At 30.3% G+C, this 25,673-nt stretch overlaps 1 protein-coding gene across 1 annotated transcript in view; it reads right to left on the reverse strand.

Annotated features, from left to right (window-relative positions):
• Window positions 1-16,722: 16,722 nt before the first annotated feature.
• The window catches only part of LOC106680169 (importin-4), a 32,229-nt gene continuing 23,278 nt past the window's right edge, over window positions 16,723-25,673 (reverse strand). Inside the window, exons 13-19 of the mRNA XM_014419682.3 lie at window positions 25,475-25,623; window positions 21,808-22,013; window positions 19,573-19,734; window positions 19,221-19,465; window positions 17,833-17,965; window positions 17,494-17,668; window positions 16,723-16,950 (exon numbers count right to left, since the gene is read on the reverse strand). Of these exons, the coding sequence (XP_014275168.1) occupies window positions 16,817-16,950; window positions 17,494-17,668; window positions 17,833-17,965; window positions 19,221-19,465; window positions 19,573-19,734; window positions 21,808-22,013; window positions 25,475-25,623 (1,204 nt within the window). The 3' untranslated portion in view covers window positions 16,723-16,816. The remainder of the gene's footprint in view (window positions 16,951-17,493; window positions 17,669-17,832; window positions 17,966-19,220; window positions 19,466-19,572; window positions 19,735-21,807; window positions 22,014-25,474; window positions 25,624-25,673) is intronic.

Raw genomic sequence — 25,673 nt, forward strand, 5'->3', positions numbered from 1 at the left:
TTAAAAAAAGAGACCTACTCGCTAAGGTCTGAAGTGAGTAAGTCTCTTTTTTTTTCTTTTTTTTAAATATATTTCTTCTTTTTTTTTTTCCAACATTCCACATCTCTTCTCCCTTGTTCCTTTTTATTCCATTTTCGAGCATTTTATATTTATTTTAGCTAATTAGTTTTTACTCATCTATATGACTGTGCATCTGTCATCCGTTGTAATATATATTATGTTTTCTTTCTTGCCCATTGTATCATATACATCCTTTGCTTTCACATATTAATTTAAATTGTTTTTCATTATTTTTGATATTACTTACATATCTTGTTATGTTAATTCCAATACTCATCGTTTACATTTTCTTCCGTACCTTTCATTATGTTTATTTCTTTATTTACTTGAAAACGGTCTGTTTTTTTTTTTTAACTTTTTATCATTTATTTTGTTTAATTCGTACTTCTATAATATTATATTTTATCTTCTATTAACTTTTATATCAATTTTTATTATTCTAGGAAACCATATCACATGATTTCCTATAGTATTGACGCAGGCTGATACTGTAATTAGCTCTCCACACTCTAGTGATGTCTTGTTACCACCTAGTTCAGCACCCTCCAACAACTTTTGAAGAATTCTGTAGGTGATCAGGGCGGTCTAATCTGAATATCAATATTTTTCCTAGAGGAATCTTCCATATTATTAAAAAAATCTAGCAGCATTAAAGAACGTATTCCAATGTAATATATACGAACAAGTACTAAAAAAAATAAATAAATAAAAACACGGGGCGTGGATGTCACCCGCACGGAAAAATTCCCCGCCCCCTTAATTAGATATTTCAATTTATATGACCAAAATATACAGTCATTCTGTAATTTTGGTGAGAACAATCATAGTACCGTGTATTGCACATGTTACTAATAAAAAAGTCATAGAATGTTCAATGGTCTACAAGATATTATATTTCTGGGGAAATTTTGCCGCCCCCTAAAAGTACCACCCTTGCTATGCTGCACCACTGTTAAAAAATATTTTTCTAAATTATATTTTTAATTAATTAAAGTTTTAATAGGAAATTTTGGTTCCTCTTCATCTCTAAACATTTTTACATCATAGCTTGTATTAAAAGTTTATTGCACCAGATGTTTTGAAAACGTTAAGATTAGGAGTCATATATTTGATGTAGATTTTATAAGGCCCAAAAGGTTTTGACGATTGGTTTTTATGTTTCCTCACATCTGCAATGCCAATACCTGGTGCGATTAGGAACCTCTTAAATAAGTATTTTTAATTTGTATTTATGCACGAGTCAACCCTTGAACCACACTTTCTCTTTATTCCTTGACTAATAGATTTCTTCACTTTTGACATTATGCATGTTTTAAACATTTGTCTTCCATGTAATTGTAAAAGTTACAATGATAATATACCAACCAATTCTCTTATCAGTCATTCTTTCCAAGCCTATGTGTTTCATTAAAAATTTTTCATATTTTTCATTTCTTGCACTTTCTCTTCATACATAATACAATGCGGTGCGCGCATCACGTAACTTTCATTTACTATCCTACTGCCGTCCCCATGTTTTAAATAGATTAATGGGCTCGTGTTGTAGTTATATTTGGAATTTAAAAAAAAAAAATTTTTAAAAAAGGAAGGTTTCTGCCAAGAATACGACAGTCTCACCAAATACAACGAACAACGATATACCAATGCAAATACAACGAACTACCAATGCTTTCGGAAAAGATTGGACGGTATCGGCTTTTTCCTTTCGAACCGGATATTTCTATTTTTCTTTTTTATCTCCTTTAGTTGTGCATACAATTTTATTATGTTCTGCATTTATCCATTGTATATTATTGCTAAAAATGATAACTGATTATTTTTTTCAAATAAACAAAATTAAAGGTACTTCAGAGGAAGATTTTTTGAAAATCTGACATATAATCAACGTTAGACAATTTCTTTTGAGGATAAGACCTATCTTATATTAAAAATCATCTAATTTATCAATGATTCACTGAGATTAATCAAAATTCTTACATATTCGTCTGTCAAATATCTGATCACACACACAAAAGGGCTAAACGGGCATAATTTTTTTGTATGTTCTCTACTTAAGGTTCCCAAATTTACGCTGATAATTAGTTTAATACAATATTTTTCAATATAAGAAATTAAACTTCTTCTTACGTCCTTAATGAATTATAAAAAACGTGAATGTTTTTACTCTAACTGGAAAAAATTCAGAGGTCGATAGTATTACAGATACTTTAATGAAATCATGTCAATACTTACCTTAAACGATACCTAATAAGAACAAAGTTCGAAATAGTTCGTTGACAGAAGCTCTAGTAATACAGAAAGGTCTGAGGAAAGGCAGTCTTGCTCTATTCCCTTATATGGCAAGTTGTACATGTATTTTTTTCTACATCTAATTTTGACTTCCCAGATATGTAAATCACACATTCAGGAACGGCCCTTTTGACATTTAACGATGCAGCTTTCCTTCTTGGTGTTGTAATCGTCATCAGCAATAAATAAGGAACGCTTCACGATAGTTCATGTCATATCCACAGCCAGATAGGCCTTGATCCATCGTCTTTGGATTGTTAAATAATTGAACCATTCGAGATACGAAGGATTCACTTAATAAAAATAAATAAAGTCGAATTCCAGGGTTGTAAAAGCACCCTCGTTGCAGAACAGATATTTTTATATTATAAATTATAGTAATATTTTCCTGTACGAATTTTTTCAAGGCTTTCATTGACAAATTGGCTAACATTAATTTCAAGTCTTCAGGAAAGTACTTTTAATAATATTCCTCATTTTTTTTTTTGCAAAACTATGACAAACATAAATGTGTTAGAGCTTACTAAAATTTACATTCTGCTCTTAACCATTTAATCAATGCTAGATTGTTACAAAATCAGCATTGAAAATACTAAGAATTATTTTATAGATTGAGGGAAATTAAAAAACTATTTTTTTAATATCCATGGTGACATGAAAACGTTATTAAGCAGAAGAAAACGGAAAAGCTACTGCGCATGGGCCCGACATTTTGATAGGAAAGTGTTAGGACATTTTATATATGCATTTTTCATCATTCTACATCACATTCTACGACTTTCTATGTTATATATTATTTTTCTAAAATTGTTGGCCTTCCAACGGTATATATTTAGTCTATATTATAACTCTTATTTCTTGAAGTGTTTTCAAGTTGGAAAAATATTTTTCCTTATATCTCCTTAAGTTAATTATCAAATCCATTTATAGTTAATATTTATGAATTCTTCATTATTATATAAAAATATGAAAGGGTTATCGAAAATTGAGGAAATCGAAAAAAATGTTATATAATTGGCACTTCCAGTGCTCATGTCATTGAAAAAGTTGCTGTAACAACTAAGGCATATACCCCTCCCCCCTTAAATATATAATTTTAGGTTCGTACGTCTTTTCGTTTTTGAGCTAGGATGTTCACATACATACAAACTATCTTGTAAAACCAGGTTCTGTTCTTTGGACTCAGGAAACCTGGAAACGTGTGTTCTGTCGAAAACTCAAAGTTGAAATTTTTCACGATTACTCCTCCTGTACATATTTCTATATACATGCCATACTCTAATACACAGTTAATAAAGGAAACATTACACCAATTACTGAAAAACTCTCTTGAAAGGTTCTAACATTTTTCTATAAAATTTTCAGTCATAGAAAAAATCTTATTTTGTCAAATTATCAGATATTCAGTTTTGTCACATAGGAACCTTCGTTAACACAATTTATTGCTATTCCGATTGTAAGGACCAGTCAGTTTAGATCAAATGAACCTTTTTACGTTAAAAACTCGTTTTGTTAAATTGCTTTTGTTGGAGCTTTTTCAGAGAGAGCCCTTCAGTTGATTATAATAATTATAACTTATCCGTATCATGCATCACCATGGTGATCATGTGCTCTTGTTGACTTGATCGATAAGTTCTAACAGATAATACCGCCCTAAAGGCAATATTGACCCTTCGTCCCATCTATATGGCTATCACAAATATAAGGCATTAGACGGATATATCAGTATTGCCTTATGTCCTGGTATATGATGTCTATAAATGTCAAGGTTCATATAAGATGAATTAAGATAAATAGAAATGTAATATATCTTTCTCTATTATATTGAATAAAGATGATTGTTTTTCTTATTTTTTTTTTTATATGTAGTAACGAATTTATAGTAACGAAAAACCAAATACCAATCTTAAACCCTGAACACATTTCATCATATGACTGACCCTTTTAAAGTTAAAATGGTCGCTAAAACGTCATTTACACTTTCTGATTGATAACTTATATCGAGCATAAGTATGCTCAGTATACACCGCCGAACTCCACGCGATAGCATCAGCCCTCCATTTTTCCCTTTCAATAACTCAAAAGACAATTGTAATAATCTCAGATTCGTTGAGCTCTCTAAAAAGTTTGATAAACATGTACTCCGAATATCCACTCACCATAAGAATACAATATTTTCTCATATAACTATCACAACAAGGTAAGTCCATAATTTTTAGATGGGCTCCAAGCCACATTGACATTGTTGGTAACGAGCTCGCAGATAAAGCTGCCAGTGTGGCACTCACGCTCCCTGGCCGAGGCACCGCCGTTCTTACCCCATCAAAACTCAGTAGACCCTCTAAATTACAAATATTGGAAAGATGGAAGGCCCAGTAGGATGAAAGTTATCCGAGTAAATTAAAAGGAATCAAAAGAGTAGTAAAACCATAGTCGACATCCTACCGCAACACCCGCAGGGAAGAAGTTGCTCTAACTCGCTTGAGAATAGGTTATTCTCTTCTCACCTGTTCAGAAAACTGCCACCTCCAACGTGCAAATATTTTCAGTCCATTCTCCCGATGAAACATAGCTTTGAAGAATGTGCTCACTATTTTCCAACAATACTTCCAACATAATGAGCATAGGACTGACCCCAAATTTATCAGAAGCTCTCACAGATGCGGAAGCTAAAGTTCCATTAGTGTTTAAATTTTTAAAAGCACATCACTTTCTTCCTAAATTATAACTCCTCTTCGATTTTTTTTTTTTATTATTATTTTATTTATTAATAATTTTTACATTTGTTTGAATCACGTGTGTAGGGGGAGCGGATGTACGTGCGTGCATGTGTGGTGTTTGTAGCTCCATCATATTAGCATCCCATTGGCGTTGATGACCAAAGGATTTTACGCCTTTAAACAGACAAAACTTTCTGATTGATTAGCGATCACACTCTAAATAAACATCTTGGCCAAAAAAAAAAAATTATTTCTTTTTGAAGAAATAAAAAATATATTTGTACCATGATGAAAAATAATCGAAATAAATTTAGTAACATGTTAACCGGTAATTGCTGAGGACTGCAGAAAATTTTAAATTAAATAATGCATCTAAGACCTCTACCAAGTGCATGTTTCAGTAAAGCTTCTGCAGCAACACCAAATTATTCTTTTTCTATATTTTTTTATGTAGACCATATCCTACCGCAACAACCGCAGGGAAGAAGTTGCTCTAACCCGCTTGAGAATAGGTTATTCTCTTCTCACCTGTTCAGAAAACGGTCACCTCCAACGTGCAAATATTTTTAGTCCATTCTCCCGATTATACATGGTTTTGAAGAATGTGCTCACTATTTTCCAACAATAAACAGGATAGGACTGACCCCAAATTTACCAGAAGCTCTCACAGATGCGGAAGATAAAGTTCCATTAGTGTTTAAATTTTTTAAAGCACATCACCTTCTTCCTAAATTATAACTCCTCATAAAAATATATTTGTACCATGATGAAAAAAAATCGAAATAAATTTAGTAACATGTTAACCGGTAATTGCTGAGGACTGGAGAAAATTTTAAATTCAATAATGTATCTAAGACCTCTACCAAGTGCATGTTTCAGTAAAGCTTCTGTAACAACACCAAATTATTCTTTTCCCAATACCTAAATTCCAAGTTTAATATGATATGTCGGTTGAGAATAAAATCCAGAAGACGAGCCGTTACTGAAACGTAAGTGGATGGATGAAGTTATTTTTTCGTAAGGGTAAGCTAGAGTATTCCATGACATTTGATACAATTTATACTCGACCAAGTCTAAACTAATTCTCAACATTTCTTCAACTTTGAGCTGAATCAGAGGAACAGTTTTCGAAATAAAGGTGTTTAAGGGTCTATATGTTTGCGCATGTGTAATTAAAAACAGTGTCCGGTATCTGATAAATTGATATTAATCCTCAGATATCGCATAAATACATAGCTTTAATTATATGTATCATACATATTACTTTCTTATTACAATTGCTAAATTATTAATATAATAATAATCAATAATACAATACTAACATATATTACATCTGTGTTTTCCTTTTGCCAACTTTAGATTTCTCTCATCCACTCTATGAAAAGGGAGCATTAGAAAATGACAGATAAATAAAAAAGAATTAAAACTCAATACAATGTTAATATTTTCACGCTCGAACACAAATAAATTATTACTAAAACGTATCGAAAACAAATTATACAAAATAAGTAAATAAACATATTAAGATGTTGATGAAATAAATAAATAATATACGTTTATAAATATCATTTCCGCTGATTACCATGCAGTTAATGATGTATAAAGTCGCCGACATTTCTAATATTAGCACCTAGATCTTCTATAAAGCTCCTTGTTCTACTCGGAATTGTTCCGCGAGTTCCAAACCTGAGGCCTCTCACGATGTACTTTCTCTCCAAAGGTCTCACAGAATTTCTTTTTTGAAAAAAGGAACTTCTTATATATATATTTTGTTTCCTTTTACACTTCACCGTCTGATCGAGGAGTGGAATTCTCTAAAGATAAATTCATATTTGTTGTACCAGAATATTGTAATAATATATAATAATAAATAATTATTAATATTTATGCTCTATATTTATAATTATATTAATAATATATAGCATATTTTAATAATACCAGGTGTTATGGGAAAGGTGCTGGTGTTTCCAGCACATTTCAGAGTCCTTCATTGGCGTAGGCAGAATTTCACCAAGGGGGAGCAGACCTAAGACCATTACACAAACACACACATAGATTATATGTATATATATATATATATATTCCCCATTTGATGTGAGTATCTCCATTTTCATAGGAGAACACCGTAGATCACAGCTATTCTTACACAATTATGATTCTCACACATTTTCAGTAGCTTAATAGCCAGACGAATTGCGGACAATAGCACTTCCAACGCTTTTTATAATTCGCACTGCAGAGCACATGTCGCGTTCCGAAACAGCCTAGTCTTCCGCGAAACCTATGAAGGATAGACAGTATGAAGTAAATTTTCCCAACTTACCAATTAACTTAAAATATGCCATGAACGTTCTAGATCAGAAGTATTTCTAGTATTATCATTTTCATTGTCATTCATGTATCATTATTACCCTATCATTACATTTTATACACACAATAAATCCACAGAATAAAACTAATACAAACTTAAGTACACATCTTTTGTGTTATTATTATTTTATTTTATTTTTATACCCGATCGGTCTGGTGGGCCTTACATGGTTGATATAACTTATATTATATATATATATATATTTTAACAGTTGATTATGAGGGGATATAGTCATATAAATGACACCCCTAACTATATAAAATGTTCTTATTAAAAGAAAAAAAAATGATAATAAAATAAATAGATAAGAATAATGCTTCTTAATAAAAGAGGAAAGTAAAATTAATAACAAAAAATAATGATATTGGTACACTTAAATAAAACAAACAATTGTCTTCGTAAAAAGAAACAAGTTAATTGGAAAAAAGAAGAGAGAAAAAAAGAGAGAGAAAAGAAATAAATAATAATAATAATAAGTAAATAGAGATAGTGTGACTATGAATTAATTTTATATTTATTAAAAATTTATAAAAGAATGTCCTGCAGCAGTCTGGGCTTCAGTCTTCGGGTTGAGGTTGGGTTTCCCAGGTTGTAGGTCACTGCTCCTCCGTTTTTTGATATAATCCTCTATTGACTCCATTTGTAATCTTTTGTGTTACAATAAAGTAAGTTTACTAGTGATGAGAATATAGTCGACCGTGGATAATATATATGAGGGGAAGATGGTTGGGGTGTGGTTCGAAAATAACAAATAAGTTGAAAAAACTTATTCAGTAGTGGCAACATTTCGGCCAGGGGTAAGAACAAAGAGCAAGATAACGATCAATTTTTTTTTTAAATCCCCTTTTTTTTATTTATATGAGATCCATTTACATGGCTCAAGTACCTTTCGTTTTATAACTCTCAATTGACTTTTCAGGTAATTTTATGCTAGTTTCTTCCAACTTTCAACCATTAAACTTGCCTTTTTTCAATTTTTACACAACCAATGGAGGCTGTGTAAAAATATATAGTAAAATGTACATTTAATTAATAAATACAATTTTACGATATTTTCATTCTAAAAATATGTAATATATATTCTGTTAATAACGGTTTACAGAATATACATAACGTATTTTACCTTCAGAAAATTTTTGAATAATCTCTGTGGCTCGACACTCAGGCCTGTCAGGAGATGGTTTAACGGCTGAACAAACAGTCAGCCTACTGGTCTCGGTGTTTAAAGATTTTCATAGAAGAAAAATAAGATTCATTGAGCTAGTGACAGATCCAGTGACCGGCAGTTCCAATTCATCCAATTGAGAGGTTGCCCTGAGGAAGACCATTGACCAGGAGGGAGGTACAATGGTTATTATTTTAGGAGGCGGCTCTGGGTTTACTTAGGTTCTCACTTTTGGGGTGGTCCTCATCTCCTCAGTTCATTATATTTCTCGTTCACGGCCAGCTGTCACGGTTCTAGCAGTTGAATGACATTTTCATGGATTGATTTGTCTAGTCGGGGGAGTGCTCAAGTATTTATGTATTTGATGAGGTGTGGGTCGTTTTTTTTATGAATGATGTGTCACTATGGAATGATTTATAATTGTATTGCACGCGTGCTTTAATCATAATGGTTCACGTAATAGTGATAAGTGATAGTGATATAGGTTCATAATAAGTTTGCATGTAAAATTATAACAATCATAAACATGACGAAATATAATTATATAGTTGGAATTAACAAGGAAACCAATTAGTACAAGAGCCCAAGAGGAGAAAAAAGGCAGTTATCTCACCCCAATTTCTGATTACTTTGATGAAAACTATGAATAATTACTTGTCAAAACTGATGAGTCTGCCAAGTATAGGTAGGGGGAATAAAAAATGGCAGCTGTTTAAAAGCGATAAAAAAATTTCTTTTTCATTTGGAGCTTCATATCTTAAAAAGTAGGAACAACACAAGAAAACCTAAGAGAACGTAATTTAAAGATGAGCAAATTGGCTAAAATATGAGCCCTAAAACAGTTATTTACGTTAAATAGTTCTCGAGAATGGGACGTACTGAAAGATCGGTAGTTAGTGAATTTATTTTGAAAAATCTATATCCGAAAAACCATTTGACGTACACATGTCTATTAGCACTCAAATTAAAGCTAGTTTAATGAGCTATAAAGTAGTTTATGATGTTAATCTTCATAAGAGTAATAGTTTTCATGAAATTTGCTAATATAAATTGATTTATAGTTGTTCGGACAAATTTTGATTTGCCAAATTTATATTAATATGTGAATATCATAAAAAATACTACCCCTACGAAGATAAGTGTCATAAACTACTTTATAGTAAGTTAAATTTCCTTTATTTTGAGTGTTGGCAGACATATGTGCGTCTTATGGATCTAGAGATATATTTTTTCAAAAATCCAATATTTTATACGAACAACTAGAAATTAACCTTTTGTGAGTTTATTTTGTCAAATATCATAAAAACTACTAGTCCTACAAAGATAAACATTATTAACTATTTTATAGTAAATTTAACTAGCTTTAATTTGAGCGCTGGCAGACATCTGTCTGTCAATCTGTGTCCGAACAACTATAAATCAAGTTATTTTAGCATATATCATGAAAATTACTATTCCTACGAAGGTAAAGGTCATAAACTACTTTATAGTGCGTTAAACTAGCTTTAATTTGAGTACTAATAGACACCTATACGCCACATAGTTCCTGAGATATAGATTTCTCAAAATAAATTCACTATTTACTGATTTTTCAGTATGTTTCATACATTTTTATGAAATGTTGCTTATTAAAAAGCTATATCTCGAGAACTATTGAACGTAAATAGCTCTTTTAAGGCTAATATTTCAGCAAATTTACTCTTCTTTAAATAATGTTCTTTGAGATTTTCTAGTGTTGTTGGTAGTTTTTAAGATATAGAGCTCCGAATGAAAAATTAGTGTTTTTTTAAGGTTTTGAAACAGCCGCCATTTTTTATTCCTCCTACCTATACTTGGCAGACTCATCAATTTTGACTATTAATTATACATAGTTTTCATTAAAGTAATCAAAAATTGGAGTGAGATAACTGCCTTTTTTTCTTCCCGGCTCTTGTACTAAATGAAAAGGTAATGTAATCTTGAAGGTGGAGTAAGAGAGCCGAAACGTTAAAGAAGAAAGAAGAAAGAATAAAGATAAAAAAAAAAACGAAGAATTAATTTCCCAAGAATTAATATATTAAATAAATACTCACGTTAAAGAATAAAATTAGCTGATCACGGAACACTTTATTGATGACAGCTAGTAGAAGTATAGTCGATATAATTACGAAAAAATTAAGTTAAAGCAATAAAAAAAAATTTCATATAAGTTTAATTGACATTAATTGTTTTGATGGCTAATTAAATCAATTAATGTTCAAGGAGAAAGGCCGAAACAACCGTTTGGTTAGCGGATGCTATAAGATGTCTGAAGTTTATATTCATTCTTGTAGGAGTGATGAAAACCAAAATTCGTTTCTAAATGACGGGAAATAAACTTTTTCCTAATTTGATTTGTCGACTCATGGAAACTACAAACAACGAAAATAGTCCTTGAGATATTTAAGTGACTGGGTTTAGAGACATTTAAGCAATTTAAGGGACCTGAGATATTTAAGTAATTGGGTTTTGATGCTTTGTATCTTAGGAACGATCATATGTCATTTAAGCCGCCAAGTTGAAGCTAAGTAAATGCACCACAAAGTAATTTCTATTGATTGTCCTTGGTTTGCTTCCTTAATTATGGCCGAAATAAATTCACATTTCTCGTTATTTAGAAAAACAAAAGTTTGTGAAAAACTGTATTGCGGAAACTATATATCTAAAAGAGCTCTATGTTGGCTTAAATATTAGCAAATTTATACTACTTTAAAATAGATTAACATTCATAATGTTATAATATGATATTATATTATATCATTTAAATAAAATTAATTCGATCATAGAATCATTTATTACAACATTTAGACTTAATTGTATTATAAATTCTATTTTTATTACTTTAATAAGAAAAATCAAAATCAATGAAAACTGTTTTTTGTCAATCCTGTCTGATGCATTTTGCAATGAATGATACGTAGAATAATTTAAGAAAAACCATTTTAGGCCGGTTGAACGATCACAGTTTAAACTAAGATAAATTGATTTTACATGTGATTTCACTAATCGTAGTTTAAACAGTGATGGTGCAACCGCCCCTTACAGAATTTTTCTCTTATTATAACAAAGTAAAATCCTATTTGGATAGAATATGATGGACTTTTCAATAACGACTGCAGAATCGTGGGAACTGCACCCAACAAGTATGATTGTAATAATAGTACCGCGGCTGTAGATATGAACATGTAAAGTTATGGGAGGTTGGTAGAGAACGAATCACAGCTGAGTTAATTAGCTCTGAACCAACGGGCAAAAGTCCGAAATGAGGCCAAAGGTGCAGGAGAGTAACTACCTTGGGTTTTCACGGAGGTCTGTGGAACAAAGTACGTAGGGCTATCGATCATATCGGCATCGAACACTAAGGTTCGCCAAGTCTTTATTTATTTATAATTTACTACCAAATCAAAACAAACCTTTATTCTGTACGAGCTATTATTACTAATTATTCAATTATTTTACCCTCCTTTAAGATATATCATTATAAACAGAATGCGATAGCTCTCCCAAGACGTGGCATGTGGTCCGGACCCTAACACCTCTACGGAGGATGACCAGAAGCGGAAGGCAGTCAGCGGGGGTCCACATCTGGGGTCCTGGGAACTGCGCGAACCAGTCAACAAAAAATATTTATTCCGACTGTCGCAATATGTCAATCGTGTTTATCTACAGCCTTCACCTTCTTCCGCCGACAATATATTTGGTGAGGCTGCACTCCGGAGGTCCGATCAGTTCGGGATTCTAAAGCAAGTCGAATCATGGAAATCTTATACTCTTTACGGTATCTTTATCACAACAAACATGTAAGTCACTGGATCGAGTATTTGATATAAACCTGCTGATTACCAACAAACGGTTATACATTCAAATGGGTCTAGTATCAATTTTATAATATTCCGTATTCTCTTTCAACTAATAATAAGGATAGTTGATCTTAGTTGGATACCAAAAGAAGGCGAGCCCCATCGCCTAGTTATTGCTTAGAAAATCGCAAAAAGTAACCAAAATCACGAAATAGAATTTAAAAAGTCTCCTTAGAATCCAATTATAAAGTAAAAGGAGATTTATAGAACAACGTAATTACACAAACGAAAATGAGGGACTATGAAAAAAAAAAGTACTTGAAATATAGTATTAAATTTCATGTAATTGAAACTACATATGAATCTTCAGTGAAATAATAAATTAGAGAAAATGCATAAATAAACGAAAAAATATATATAAAAGATGTGAGAGGATGTAAAAACTTATTTTGCCATAGGTTGTACTAGAGTATAGAGAACCTGATGAAAATAAAACTGAGGTGCTTTTATTCCAGTTCACCAGAAAATGGGAAGTTTTCATAATTGATTTACTATTTCATATATCACATCTGATATGAAAAAAAAAAGTAGGTGTTAGATGGAACTAAATCTAAGATGGAATTTAAATTTTTGTATTTGTAGCTGGTATCTTTTTGACTAACTAAAGGTCTATAAAAATCTAAATTTGCAGAATGTGGTTTTAGTCCACAACTTTGAATTTAATTATTTTTTTCAAAAATTATGAAAAATAATTTGTGCCGTACCAATTAACTTAATTAGTTTTTTATTCCCAAAAACTTATAAAAGCCATTACTACAAATCAATATACAAAACATTTCTTGTTGAAAAAGATTATATTCTATGTATGAATAGTAAATAACAAAATAGTTGACAAAAAAACTGAAAAGTCTAAAATTTTCACTCATTACTCATTACCTAATGCATAATAAAAATTAATAACTTTCTAAAAAGTAGTTTAAATTGGAGTCCTCATAGTGTTATCTATGTTAAATAGATCCTAATACAATTTTCTTTTTCAACTAAAAATAATGAAAACAAAATATTTAGATTCTGGTAAAAAATCTAGGAATACTTCTAATCTAAAATATTCTTAATCTAAAGATTCTTGATTTATTTTGGCAATATATCAGCTTTGTTTAATAAAAAAGTAAATACTATTAAAGGCTTTAATAGTATTTAAAACTAGTTAACTTTAAATACTAATAGACATGTTATAACCAATAATTCTTGAAATACAGTTTTAAAAAAACTAAAAATTATTTCCAAATAAGGAAAAATAACATTTTGTAAATTTATTTCGTTAGATATCCAGGAAACTGCTTCTCTTATGAAAGTAATCACCATGAACTATTTTAAAGCTAATTTATCGAGCTTCAATTCGAATTAAAATAGATATCTGTAAGTCTAATAGTTACATGATATTTGCATGAATAAATTCACAAAACATGGATTTCTGAAGAACTATTAGTGTTTATGTTTATTAGCACTAAAAAGAAAGCTCTTTGCTTTAAATCATATGCAATTTTTTAATAAACATACAAAACTTCTTTTAAAATGAGTACTCTTTTTTCCTGGCTCCAGAACTACAATGAAGAACAAGAGCAATTGGTAAACAGCAAGACTAGTTGAACAATTTATTAAGTTGTGTATTCAGTTGACATAGATATTAATGCCCTATAATTTGTTTAACTATAACATTTGATCTAATTCCTTACTTTATTAATTTAATTAGCTGTTTTACAAATAGATTGACTAACTGAATTTTTTTTTTAATAATTTCATCAGTCTTTTCGTCTGAGAATATTACAAATTGTTTTTGTCTCACCATGATTTACTTCATTTGTTGCACGAATTACTATACTTATGTAAATCCATATTCCCTACATAGCAAAACACGAAAGTGTTTCCCCCTCTTGAGGCTAATCACTTCGAGAGAAGCACCAAAATTAGTAGAATTTACTTTTTGATTTTTTCTAGAATGAATAGTCTGATTTTCAATCTGTAAAAGGCACTTTGTTCATTTTAAATATAGAATTCACCTAAATTGACTTTTAAATACACCAATTGAATAATAAGAAAAATAAAACTAGGAAATATGAGTTGATTTTTTTTTTTTAATGTGGAGTTATTACCAGCTTGAAAGGCAACTCAAAGCTACAAAAACCAACGTTCTCATAGGAATACCTGAATTTGTGTTGAGTCAGAGTAAACTTAAGATTGGTTTTCTACTATTATTTATTTATTAAACTAATTTGTATTCATTTATGTTTTTGGTTAAAATCTAATAACTAATTAGATAATTAGACTAGTAATTACTATTATTATATAGTTCATTCATTTTTTGTGGATCGGGAGATTTTAGCCTATTGGCTGTTTTTATTATTTTTAATAATTTTTGGATATTTTAATTTTTAGAAATTATACACAATTACTGGTTGTTTCACTTTCACAAAATAAAAAATAAACCTAATGGCCACACAATAATTTATAAACATTAATATCCATGCCAACATCTAAAACAGTTTACATTTTAAATAAAAATATTATTTGAATTGATTATTGTTTTTTGGTGTACAATTGTTCCATGATGGTATAATGGTGGCTGAAATATGCACGTTTAAGACCTCTAATCAGTTGTTGTTTCTGGGGGAAAAAAAAAGGCAGATAATTATGTCATGATCCAAGAATATTCTGGAGTGACATGTGACTTCAGTACTATATATTTTTTTTAAATCCGGCCCAGTAGTCTTGGAGAAAAACTGGGAACAGTAGATGGCAGAGAAATGTTTTTAATTTCTCATGATAATAATTAGACGTTTTGATAAATCAAAATATGCTTACGCAACATTGATATCAATCATATATAATAATGTTTAATCCACAGGTTTCCTCACCATATAACTCCTTTCAGCTTGTGATTAAAGCTAACAAATTCTTTGATTTTTCTTTTTTGGATCTATTTCAAAAAATTAATATTTTTTTGCTACCTCATCTGAACTAATAGTGAATAGAGTAAAAATATATTTTATAAAATTCCATCCATTACTTTTGCTTGAGCATACGGTAACATTTTTTTCCAAAAAATACCTATAGTTCGAAAATGGTATGTCAGATCTCACTCAAAGCTTTTGGAAAGTTGAGGAACAATGTAAAAATGGAACTAGTATAACTTTCATCAAATGCCACCCCTTACTATACGTTTTTTATCAGATTTTTTTTTTTATATTTCAGCTTTAATATTCTTATGTACTGCAACATAAGACTGGAAGAACAGATTATCTTATTACAGGTAACCAACCTATTTCACCCAGTTTGGGAAGGCTAAGATTTATTCCATGGACCACCACTAAATAAATTTCAACCTGCCCAGGCCAAATTCAAACCGGCATAATTTCTGACTAGAGAATGCAGACTTCTAAATCTGTTCTACCATGATGACCCTAAGATTTTCAACTCTTTTTTTCCAAAATATTGCTCATAAATAGCCAAAATAAAGTCCTAACAAACTTCAAGGATTGTTCATAACCACATATTTCTAAGGATAGATCATAAACCTTGATGTCCAACCTATATTCTGTTTCTTATATATTAATGATGGATCTTCTTCAAACCAAGGCCAATCCTTCTTTAACCATTATCCAATCAATAATTGATCTACATAATAAGCATCACATACTAACAAAATATAATAAAAAATGAGAAAACAACTGTTCTGCAACTAACTTTCTGTGAAATAATAGGTATACCAGTGAATAATAAGAATAAATGTACTTTTCATTAGAAACAATATATATTCTTTCATTTATAAAGTATGTTTCTAACATGTCAGAAAAAATTTTCTGAACATCAAAAATATGTATAAAAACAAAACAAAAAAATAAAATAAAAAGCTTGACTACAATAAAATAGGAAGACAATGACAAATTGAGTTATTTAGTGCAAAAATCAAACTTTGACTAGTTCCAATTTACTTGAAAATTAAATGAACTAATTTAAGAGTAGAAAAAAAAACCAAAATTAAATAAAATTCCAGAATATTAAAAAAAAGAAAAATTTAACTGTTATAAAATACAAAACATTAATATACACTGTTTTTACAAAACCACATACATAACAAAAAAGAAACAGTACAAGCATAGAACTATAACAGTCATAATAAATAAATTAAAACAAGTACTCCTGCTATCACCAATCTTTTTAGGACCTTTTTTTAAGGACATATTGAATTGTGAAAATTTACCTATTTTTTTTCTTTTTTTGTTTTCTTAAATAAACATAACAAATTAAATTAGCTGTATTTATAACATTACAATTTTGTTTAATATATGATGATGATGATGATGGTGATGATGATGAGCAGTGAAGAGCATTGTTAATTTGACACAACTCCAATTTCACGAAGAGTTTCAATAAGTTTTGGAGGAAGCTGTGGTAAAGCAAGCTGACATTCCTGGGGAAGCTGGGCAAATAAAACCCTGAACGTATTTAGGAGTACTTCTTTACATTCTGAAAACACAATGACAATAAATTAATCAATTATGAAATTTATATAAATGTATATAAACGGATATTAACAAATTGTAAATGTGATGATTCAACAATATTCCTATAGAAGTAATCGAAGATATGAGGAAAAGCTTGAATCTTCCAGGTGGAAAAAACATCTTTTAGTAAAAACGTTCTTAAAAAAAAAAATAATAATAATAATAATAAAATTTAATAATGCTAATTTATAAAAAAGAGACTGATGACTGATTATAATAATTATCCAAGTATCTTAGTCCTTCCAACAAGTTATAAAATATTTTTGCTCATTTTAACTGGTTTAGTTAATTTACACTAGAACACATCATTAAAAAAGTATTTCATACGGTAAGAAGTTTAAATCTGGGTGGTAATATTCCTATGCTTGGGTATTTAGTATATTATTATATATTAAAAAAAAATTATCATGACAGTTGATAAATAGAAAAATCAATGGAAGTAATAAAAATAATTAAATAAATTTCAATACTATTTTTATTTATGACTAGTAATGATTAAAATTACCATCATCAGGGGCATGTGACTGGAATGTGAAACCAGCTGCCTGGAGAATAAGATACACTTCAGACCTAGCGACATCAGGAGCATTTTGAATCACATGGCAAATAGCTTTCATTACCCAAACATCTTCTGAAAAATCTTCTTTCAACGGTAATTGGGCTACAAAGGCACGGAAAACCTAAAAGCATTTATTCAGCGAACATTAGATCAATAAATATACATTATTTTGCTCACTTCTTGGAAAGAAAAATTTGATTTAATTAAATTAGATAATACAAAAGTAATTAGTTTACAAAACATCAATGATTTTTTTTTCTTAACAAAATGCAAAATGTAAATTACCTGTTGCAGTGGAATGCCTTGAGCATTTGTGAGGATAAGTCTAGCCAGGACACCACATGCATTATCCAATACTTTAGGCTTGTTCTCAGATGATAAAACTTGTGATAAAGCATTTAATATTGTTGGATAATGTCTAAGAATTAAATTAAGGAAAACAAATAACAAAATCAAGAACACAGAAAAATGTTAAAAGCTAAGTTTTATAACTAGCCATAGTGCTACAAAATAAATAGAGTTATTGAGCAGTCATTTATGCAAATATGTAGGACCATTAAACAAATATGATTGATTTTTAATAGTGAATTAATAAATTAGGGAATACATACAGTTAGGAGAAAACCTCAAGTCCTTATTTCAATAATAAAACATAATTTATTTATAAGATAAAACAAGATAGGGCAGAATTAGGAAAACATCAATAGGGATGAACCTCAAAGAAAATCCTTTGCATATAGTCATCGAGGAGAATAAACTATAGTGGCATTACCATGTCAAAAGGATGGTTAAAAATATGATGGCCAGAACAATACATGGGATAAGCAAAAGTAGATGTACAAGGATAGAAAAGAAGGCCAAGAAGATGTGAGGGAGGTATTAATGAAGCCTTTGTAACCAGAGTAATGGAGAACAAAACTGATGGGAGAGAGATGGACTATACGGTCCAGGATCTGAAAGGGTACCCTCACAATACAACGGCAGTAGGCAGTGGGTGAAGAAAAAAAATTTTTTTTTAATAAAGAGGTGTAGATAGTTGACCGTAGATTAATGATTGGAGAAGTTTGTCGGGGGGTGCGGTCAGCAAAGAACAACATAAATAAACAAAACCATATTTATTTATTTTATGCCGACGTTTCGACCTGAGTTTCAGGTCTTCATGAAGACAAACTTCTCCAATAATTTTTTTAATAAAAATTAAAAAGCCTGTACCTTAATACTTGGTAAATTTGTACTATTTCTAGACCAAAGGTTATGCATGAAGATGTTATAGACAGGATTCATGCTCAACCAAAAATTTGTTTTCTCACATTGAGGGTTCCAACTTTATAAAGGCTGCATCAATCTATGGCTGATATAACTAAATTGTTAATTATCTGCCACAGCCAGACTCAACAACCCAGACCTGGGATTGGAAGTTGTGTAACTTACCCACTAAGAAACCCCACTCTCATATTACTAGTACTAATGATTCAGATGTAAAATATGTTAATTTTTTATTTACAAGTTGATCGATGAATACAAGACCTATCTCATGTAACTATTATTAACCTTCATTAACACTGATTTTTTTGTAAGAGATAAATTCTAACCATGTAAAATTTTTAATTCATTTATAACCACATACCCAAACTTAAACTTAAAAAGTAACAGCAATTATTTAAAAAGGATACTGGTAAAGATGTTGTTTACCATGGAGAGCCATTTCACCAATGGAATAGAGAGAATTGTTTCTAACATTTGCATCAGGGTCTTTTGTTAATCCTAAAAGATATGGAAGCAGAGAATTGACATAACCACTAACATTCTCCCCAAGGCCAGACATACATTCAGCAATTACACCAATAGTGTTAGCCCTAGTTCCCTCCATTTCATCTTCGTCATCTTCATCAGACTCAACTTCATTTTGGTTTTGTATCTGTAATTAATAAAACTTCTTAGACTTGAACAAAATAAAAACCTGGATTATTGTTTGAACCAAATCACAATAACTATCACGAAATACGTAAGTAAATGGAGACATACAATCCTATTCCTCAAAAGAGGAAGGAAGTCAGCGAATAACTGTGAAAATTCAGGCTGTGACATAGCTTTTGAAAGTAGAGGAACCACATCACATGCGGCATCCATTACTTCGCTTTCAGTAGCTTCGTCATCACCAGCTCCAACCATCAAATGGGACTCAGTCTGAAAAATAAAAGTTATGATTAGAAACCTGATTTTCATGTGATTGCATATTTTGTTCCCTAGCTCTGAATTCCACCAAACCTCAATAGAAATCAGAGTCTTGGAAAAGACATTAAAATAACACTAACTTTGAGTTTCTCCAGAATTTTGCATGTTTTGGGTTTTTCCTGCACAAAATTGTGTGTTTTACTCTTTTTGGGCTACATGTTTATTTTTATTGTATACGATTTAATGCTTGAATTAAATTTCTCATATCACACATATATAGGTGTATGTATGCCAATATTTATTTATTTTATTATTTTTTACTTATTCAATTTATTTAAATAGTTAAAATTGACAAACTTGAGGTAAACCACAAAATCCAACCAAGGAGTAAACACAAGAGCCAAATACTCTTGGAATAGTGTTAACTATTTTGATTAGCTATGAAAAAAGTCTCTCCAGTATAAGCTTCTTATAGAGATTGTTCAGTGAGATTATTTTTAACTTGGATTACTAGATTGCCTCTAGTCCTTCATTCTTCTGCTTGACGTTGTTGCGGTAAGTAGGAATTTCAATATTTATTTTATATATTACTATAATATATTACCTATGTATAATATTTTAAATAAAAATCAATCAGTCTGATCAATATGAATATATTTATACAATTTTAAAAAAAATTTTTCTATTTTAAATTTTTTTATTAATAGTATGTTTGTATGTAAATACACAATTAACTAAACTAAAGCGAATGAACATTCTATGTGCAATTTTAGGTGAAATTAAAAAAGGGAATTTGGCTTGGAATAAGTTTTAAATATTCCTTTTTTACAAAGTTCCTAGTACATTTTTTCTAAAACCTAAATTTGAGATAGTTTTAAGAAGTTAAAAATTGAATTTCAGCTTTCATAACAGGAATATTAAATCATTTAATCAATTAGTTTCTACATTATGGACGAGATTTTAAGTTTTTAATCAAAGCAGTTTAGTTTTTTACATATGTTTACTTAAATGAGTAGAGTATTTAGTGAGTTTAATTTGATAGGTAAGTTTTCCATGAAATATTATAAATTATATAATAACAAGTTGATTATTGCAGGATTTGAGTGTTATATACACATTATGAGTTTTTACTGCACAATTTTGGGGTTTTTTCTGTACAAAAATCCGGTCTCTACTCTAGTTATGATGATAAAAAAATCAAGACATAAAATAATATGAGATATAACAAAAAGCATTGTATAAATACTAATAAACAGCAGCAGAATAGTAGGAAATTCAACTACATTAAATTCAAAATTATTGATATTAACATTTTTTTTAATATATATTATTCTAGGATAATTCCAAGAAGGAGAGAATTCAATAAGACTTGGAAGCTCAAGAATAAAGGAATAGGAGAAAGGTGCCAAAGGAAGAGTTTAAACCTTTGACAGCACAGAGTCAGCAGTAGTGGGGACAGATTAGCTACCCAAGAAACCCCATCGAAATAGACAATGGTGAGATAAGTCATCATGTCCATATTGAGTGATCACTTAGTTATGTGAGAAATCACCACAATATATTATTGAGTTTGCTAAAGTCAAGTACAATAGAGTCATATAAAGGGGTCTAAATAGTGATACCATTAATACCATAATAACAAAGGATACCACTTACAAAAAATCATTTTTTGAGCACTGAATAATAAAATCTTGAATTTTCAGCATAATTAATGAAACTGGCATCATAACAAACCAAAGAAAAGCATTAACATTTCAGTTTAATTATTAAAACTAGTAACATGATATCTACTATTAGACTGACCAGTATTTAAGACTTTTTTTTTACATGGTTATTCATTAATTACATTTATTCACATAAATAGTGATTTTTTTTTAACATTAATTACAATTCCTTCTACCATAGAAATATATTTAACAAAGACGTGGAATATTTAAGAAATCATCTTTAATAAAAGAAGAAATAATGATCAATAAAAATTAGTGAAACAAAAAAAAAAAAATCATTCGAATTCATCACATCATGAGACACTTTCAATTTAACTAAAAGAGAAAAACAGTGGCAATAAGTGTAAAAATTAATTACCTTGGAATTCAAAACATCCTTCAGTACATCAATTATAGCTTTTTTAATATGTTCAACACTACCAATTTGTGGTCCTATTTCTTTCAGAAGTGTTTGCAGGCATTCCAGTCCAACAAGAACTACCTCACGTTCCAGATCTTTTTTTATTAGTTCAATTGTTTTTCCAATGATTTTTTCCATTATCGTTATTACAAGGTTATTGTCTCCTGAAAAAAAAGAATATTTTTCTTTCTTCATTGTTATAGGTTAAAAATGAACAACACAGCAATATATTTTATATTTACAATAGAGTTTGTTATAATTAGAGTTAACATGGTGGGAAAGATATTAGAAGATTTTCGAGCACCCTAATGTAAAAAATACACTCAAATAAAAAAATTGATAAAAAAAAAAAAAATCAGTGCACTCTATCCGGTTCAATTGTTTGTTTCATAAAAAAAAATTGATTTTCACCAGAAATTAATAATTCGTTTATTTAATTCACTTACTTCTGTACGTTAAAAATAAAAAAAATTTAAGTCAACTAGTTATCATGATTGTTCCCTTACAGCAGGGGAGGCCAACTTTTCTCAACATAAGATCTACTTTTTATCATAAAAATGTGTCACGATCGACTTGTTGTCATAGGCATAGTCTAAGGGGTATGAAATGCATACTATGTTAATAAACTGTGTTTCAGTATTAGATGCATTCCAGCGAGGTATGGATAAATAACTAATATATATGTTCAAAACTATTTTCTATTTTTTAGATCACTTATTGTTAACACCATATTTTATAATTAATTTGTGTTTTATTGTAAATAGTATTTATTTAGGATTAGTGTTAAATTTAATTACATTTATTTTATTATATTATTTTAATTGGAATTTAGCTATTTGAGAAGAAACATACGTATTTATATTTGTGTGTTATAATTAAGTAATGAGTTCTGGCTCCCATGATCGTTTGTAACCCTATGATCATTTGTAACCAGCCCTCTCAACGTTCATGTGGTGTTATTTATTGAACATTTTTGAGTATGTTAACCGACATTACAGTCCAAAACCAGATCCTTTCTGCATTTCAACTTGAATATCAGTTCCGGTTAATTAGTGGCCATGATCGTGTCTAACCAGCTCTGTCTGCGTTTATAACGTGTTAGTTTGGCCATTTTTGAGATTAATGCATCATGACTGTTAATAGTGAGTAATATAATTGATGAATACCATTGACTATTTTAATTAAAATTAGACTATTGAATTACATTATTGAGCCAGCATAGTCATGGGCCCACTTTTGAAAGAAACACACTGCCTATTATCTTCACATCAATAGTCCTACACTACTCTTACGACCAGAATATCTTCCCCCGACCCATCATAGTAGATCATCCTTTCCTCAGGAACGTCTCTTTTCGTCTCTGACCCAGCGAAGTCGCCACCACAGTAAATAGTCGTCACACAGTACATTATTTTATATATAAATATCAATTTTATAAATTAACTTCTTTTTGTTTTCATAATTTATTTACCTAATTTTATTTTTGTTTAAGTTTTTTATTTTACTTTTATTCATCTTTTGTTAATTTAGTTTAAGTTTTTCAAATGTTTAGATTAACCAAGTAAATGTTTATATCCCAACCAGCTTGTTGTTTTTGTTCTTTTAAAGCTTTCCAACAAAAAGACGTAGTCAATTTGAGGTGGCTTAAACATAATTTTGGTTCTCAGGCCTAGGATATAGACATTCATTTGAAATTTGGTTCATTATAATTTTATTACTTATTTTAATAGTTGTTTTAAAGTAAGTAATGGGGCCTAAAACGGATAAAAATAGAATTCAGTTGTCTGAGCTTGAAAATAAGTTAGAGGATTTAGCTCAGGACACAAAAGATACTAGGGAATATTGGGTTTTCCTGGTCAGAAAATCCTGAAAAAATAAATTTATTTAATGCTCGATTATCTAGATTAGATAGCACTTATGATAAATTTTAGGAGTGTCTTAAAGAAGCAAAATATTTAGCTAAAATTTTGGAAGATGAATCTATCTCGTGATTTGACCTTTTCCGATCCGAGACTAAAAATATGTATTATGAGGCTTTGTTTTTGGGGATTGCTGGGGAACCAACTACCACGAGATAATCTATAGATAATATATATAATATCTATAGATAATCACAAGATAATAGTAATCAGTTACAATTTGAATCGCGTATTAAGTCACCAACCATAAATTTACCCACATTCAAAGGGCAAATATCTAATTGGGTTTCATTTGAAGATACGTTTATTTCTTTAATTCATAATAATAAAAACTTGAGAGAAATACAAAAATTTCATTACCTCAAGTCCGCTTTAAAGGGTACAGTGCTACAGTCTATAGTGTCTATTATGACAACTTCCGATGGTTATGAACAAGCCTGGGAAGCTCAGGTACAAAAGTTATGATAACAAACGAATCCATGCCACAAATTATTTGATTAATATCTTTAGTTTCAAACCAATAACAAAATTTGAATACCCATCATTAGAAAATTTCACTGAGCTCGTGTTAGAGAGAGAGACAGCCTTTAGAAATATGAATCTTAAGGACCCTTCTGGATTCATATTGTTGATGTTCTGTCTGAGATTATTAGATGTTAAATCTCGTGAACGTTTTGAAACTGAATTTGGTTCTGTAGTTGACATACCAACCTTTGAAGATTTTTCTAATTTCATGCATCAATGCATACAATTGCAAACCGACAACCTAACTTCAAATTTCGGTTTAAATGTTCAACATTTACCTTCCCACAGTTCTCAAAATATTACGAAAAGGGTCTTAATGTCCACGGCACATAATAATTGTCCTTTTTGCCGAGAAGGACACCACTTGTATAGGTGCCCGCGTTTTCGCTCGATAGAACCTAAACAATGGTTTGATGAAATTTGACTGCTAAATTTATGTTACAACTGTTTAATGCCCAGTCATTTTGCCAATAGATGCCCTAGCTCTAGTTCTTGTGATCAATGCAAAAAAGAGACATCATTCGTAGTTGCATTTTCCAACATCTACTAATGGGCGGACGAATGATGTGGGTAGGATAGTTCGTAACACTTTTTTCTTTCTTTTTCAGAATAATAATGTAATAGAGCCTTCCTTCCTAAGAAAATATGCCAGATTCTGACAAAATAACTAGGGACGCAAAGGGTTCAGTTTTATCATCTCTATCCGAGTCCAGCGTCTCAGCCCTACTAGGTACCGCAATATGACTTACTTTTTGCTAATCTATCAATAGCTCGCTAAGTACATACTGTATTGAAGTACAGATATACGGCTTATCTCCCAACATAAAAAACAACAATAATTATTTAAAGGACCAATAAACTCGCGACCAGAGGAATTAAAAGGACATGGATAATTAATAACTTTTGATCCATAAGAAATATGTCTGACACTATTGGTAGAAGTCCATGGTAGGGAATCCCATCCCAGGCATTGCGAGCGATCGACGATCGACCCAAATTGGCCTCATGATCAACTTGTTTGCCACCCTTGCCTTACAGTATTCTTTCTCTACATAAGATGAAAGAAAATAAATTAATTAAGAATAAAGTAAAACTGTCTGTTATCAAATGAATAACATATAAATATTCACAAACCTTTAACCTAAATATAGTCTACAGTAAATTTATTATACAAAACAAACCATGAGAGGCATTCAGCATAATGTTGGTAAAACTGATACAGAACTGAGCTTCTGCTTCTAATGCAGCTTTTCTCACATCAAGACTAGGAAAATTTAAAAGTTTATAAACTTCTTCCATGCTGGGTTCTAGATAAGGAGCAAAACTGACACTGAAAAAAATATATATATAAATATATATATCAATTTAAGGAAATAAATG

This window comes from Halyomorpha halys, unplaced genomic scaffold, assembly GCF_000696795.3.
Source record: "Halyomorpha halys isolate HHAL.00 unplaced genomic scaffold, Hhal_1.1 Scaffold249.1, whole genome shotgun sequence".
Classification (NCBI taxonomy): domain Eukaryota; kingdom Metazoa; phylum Arthropoda; class Insecta; order Hemiptera; family Pentatomidae; genus Halyomorpha; species Halyomorpha halys.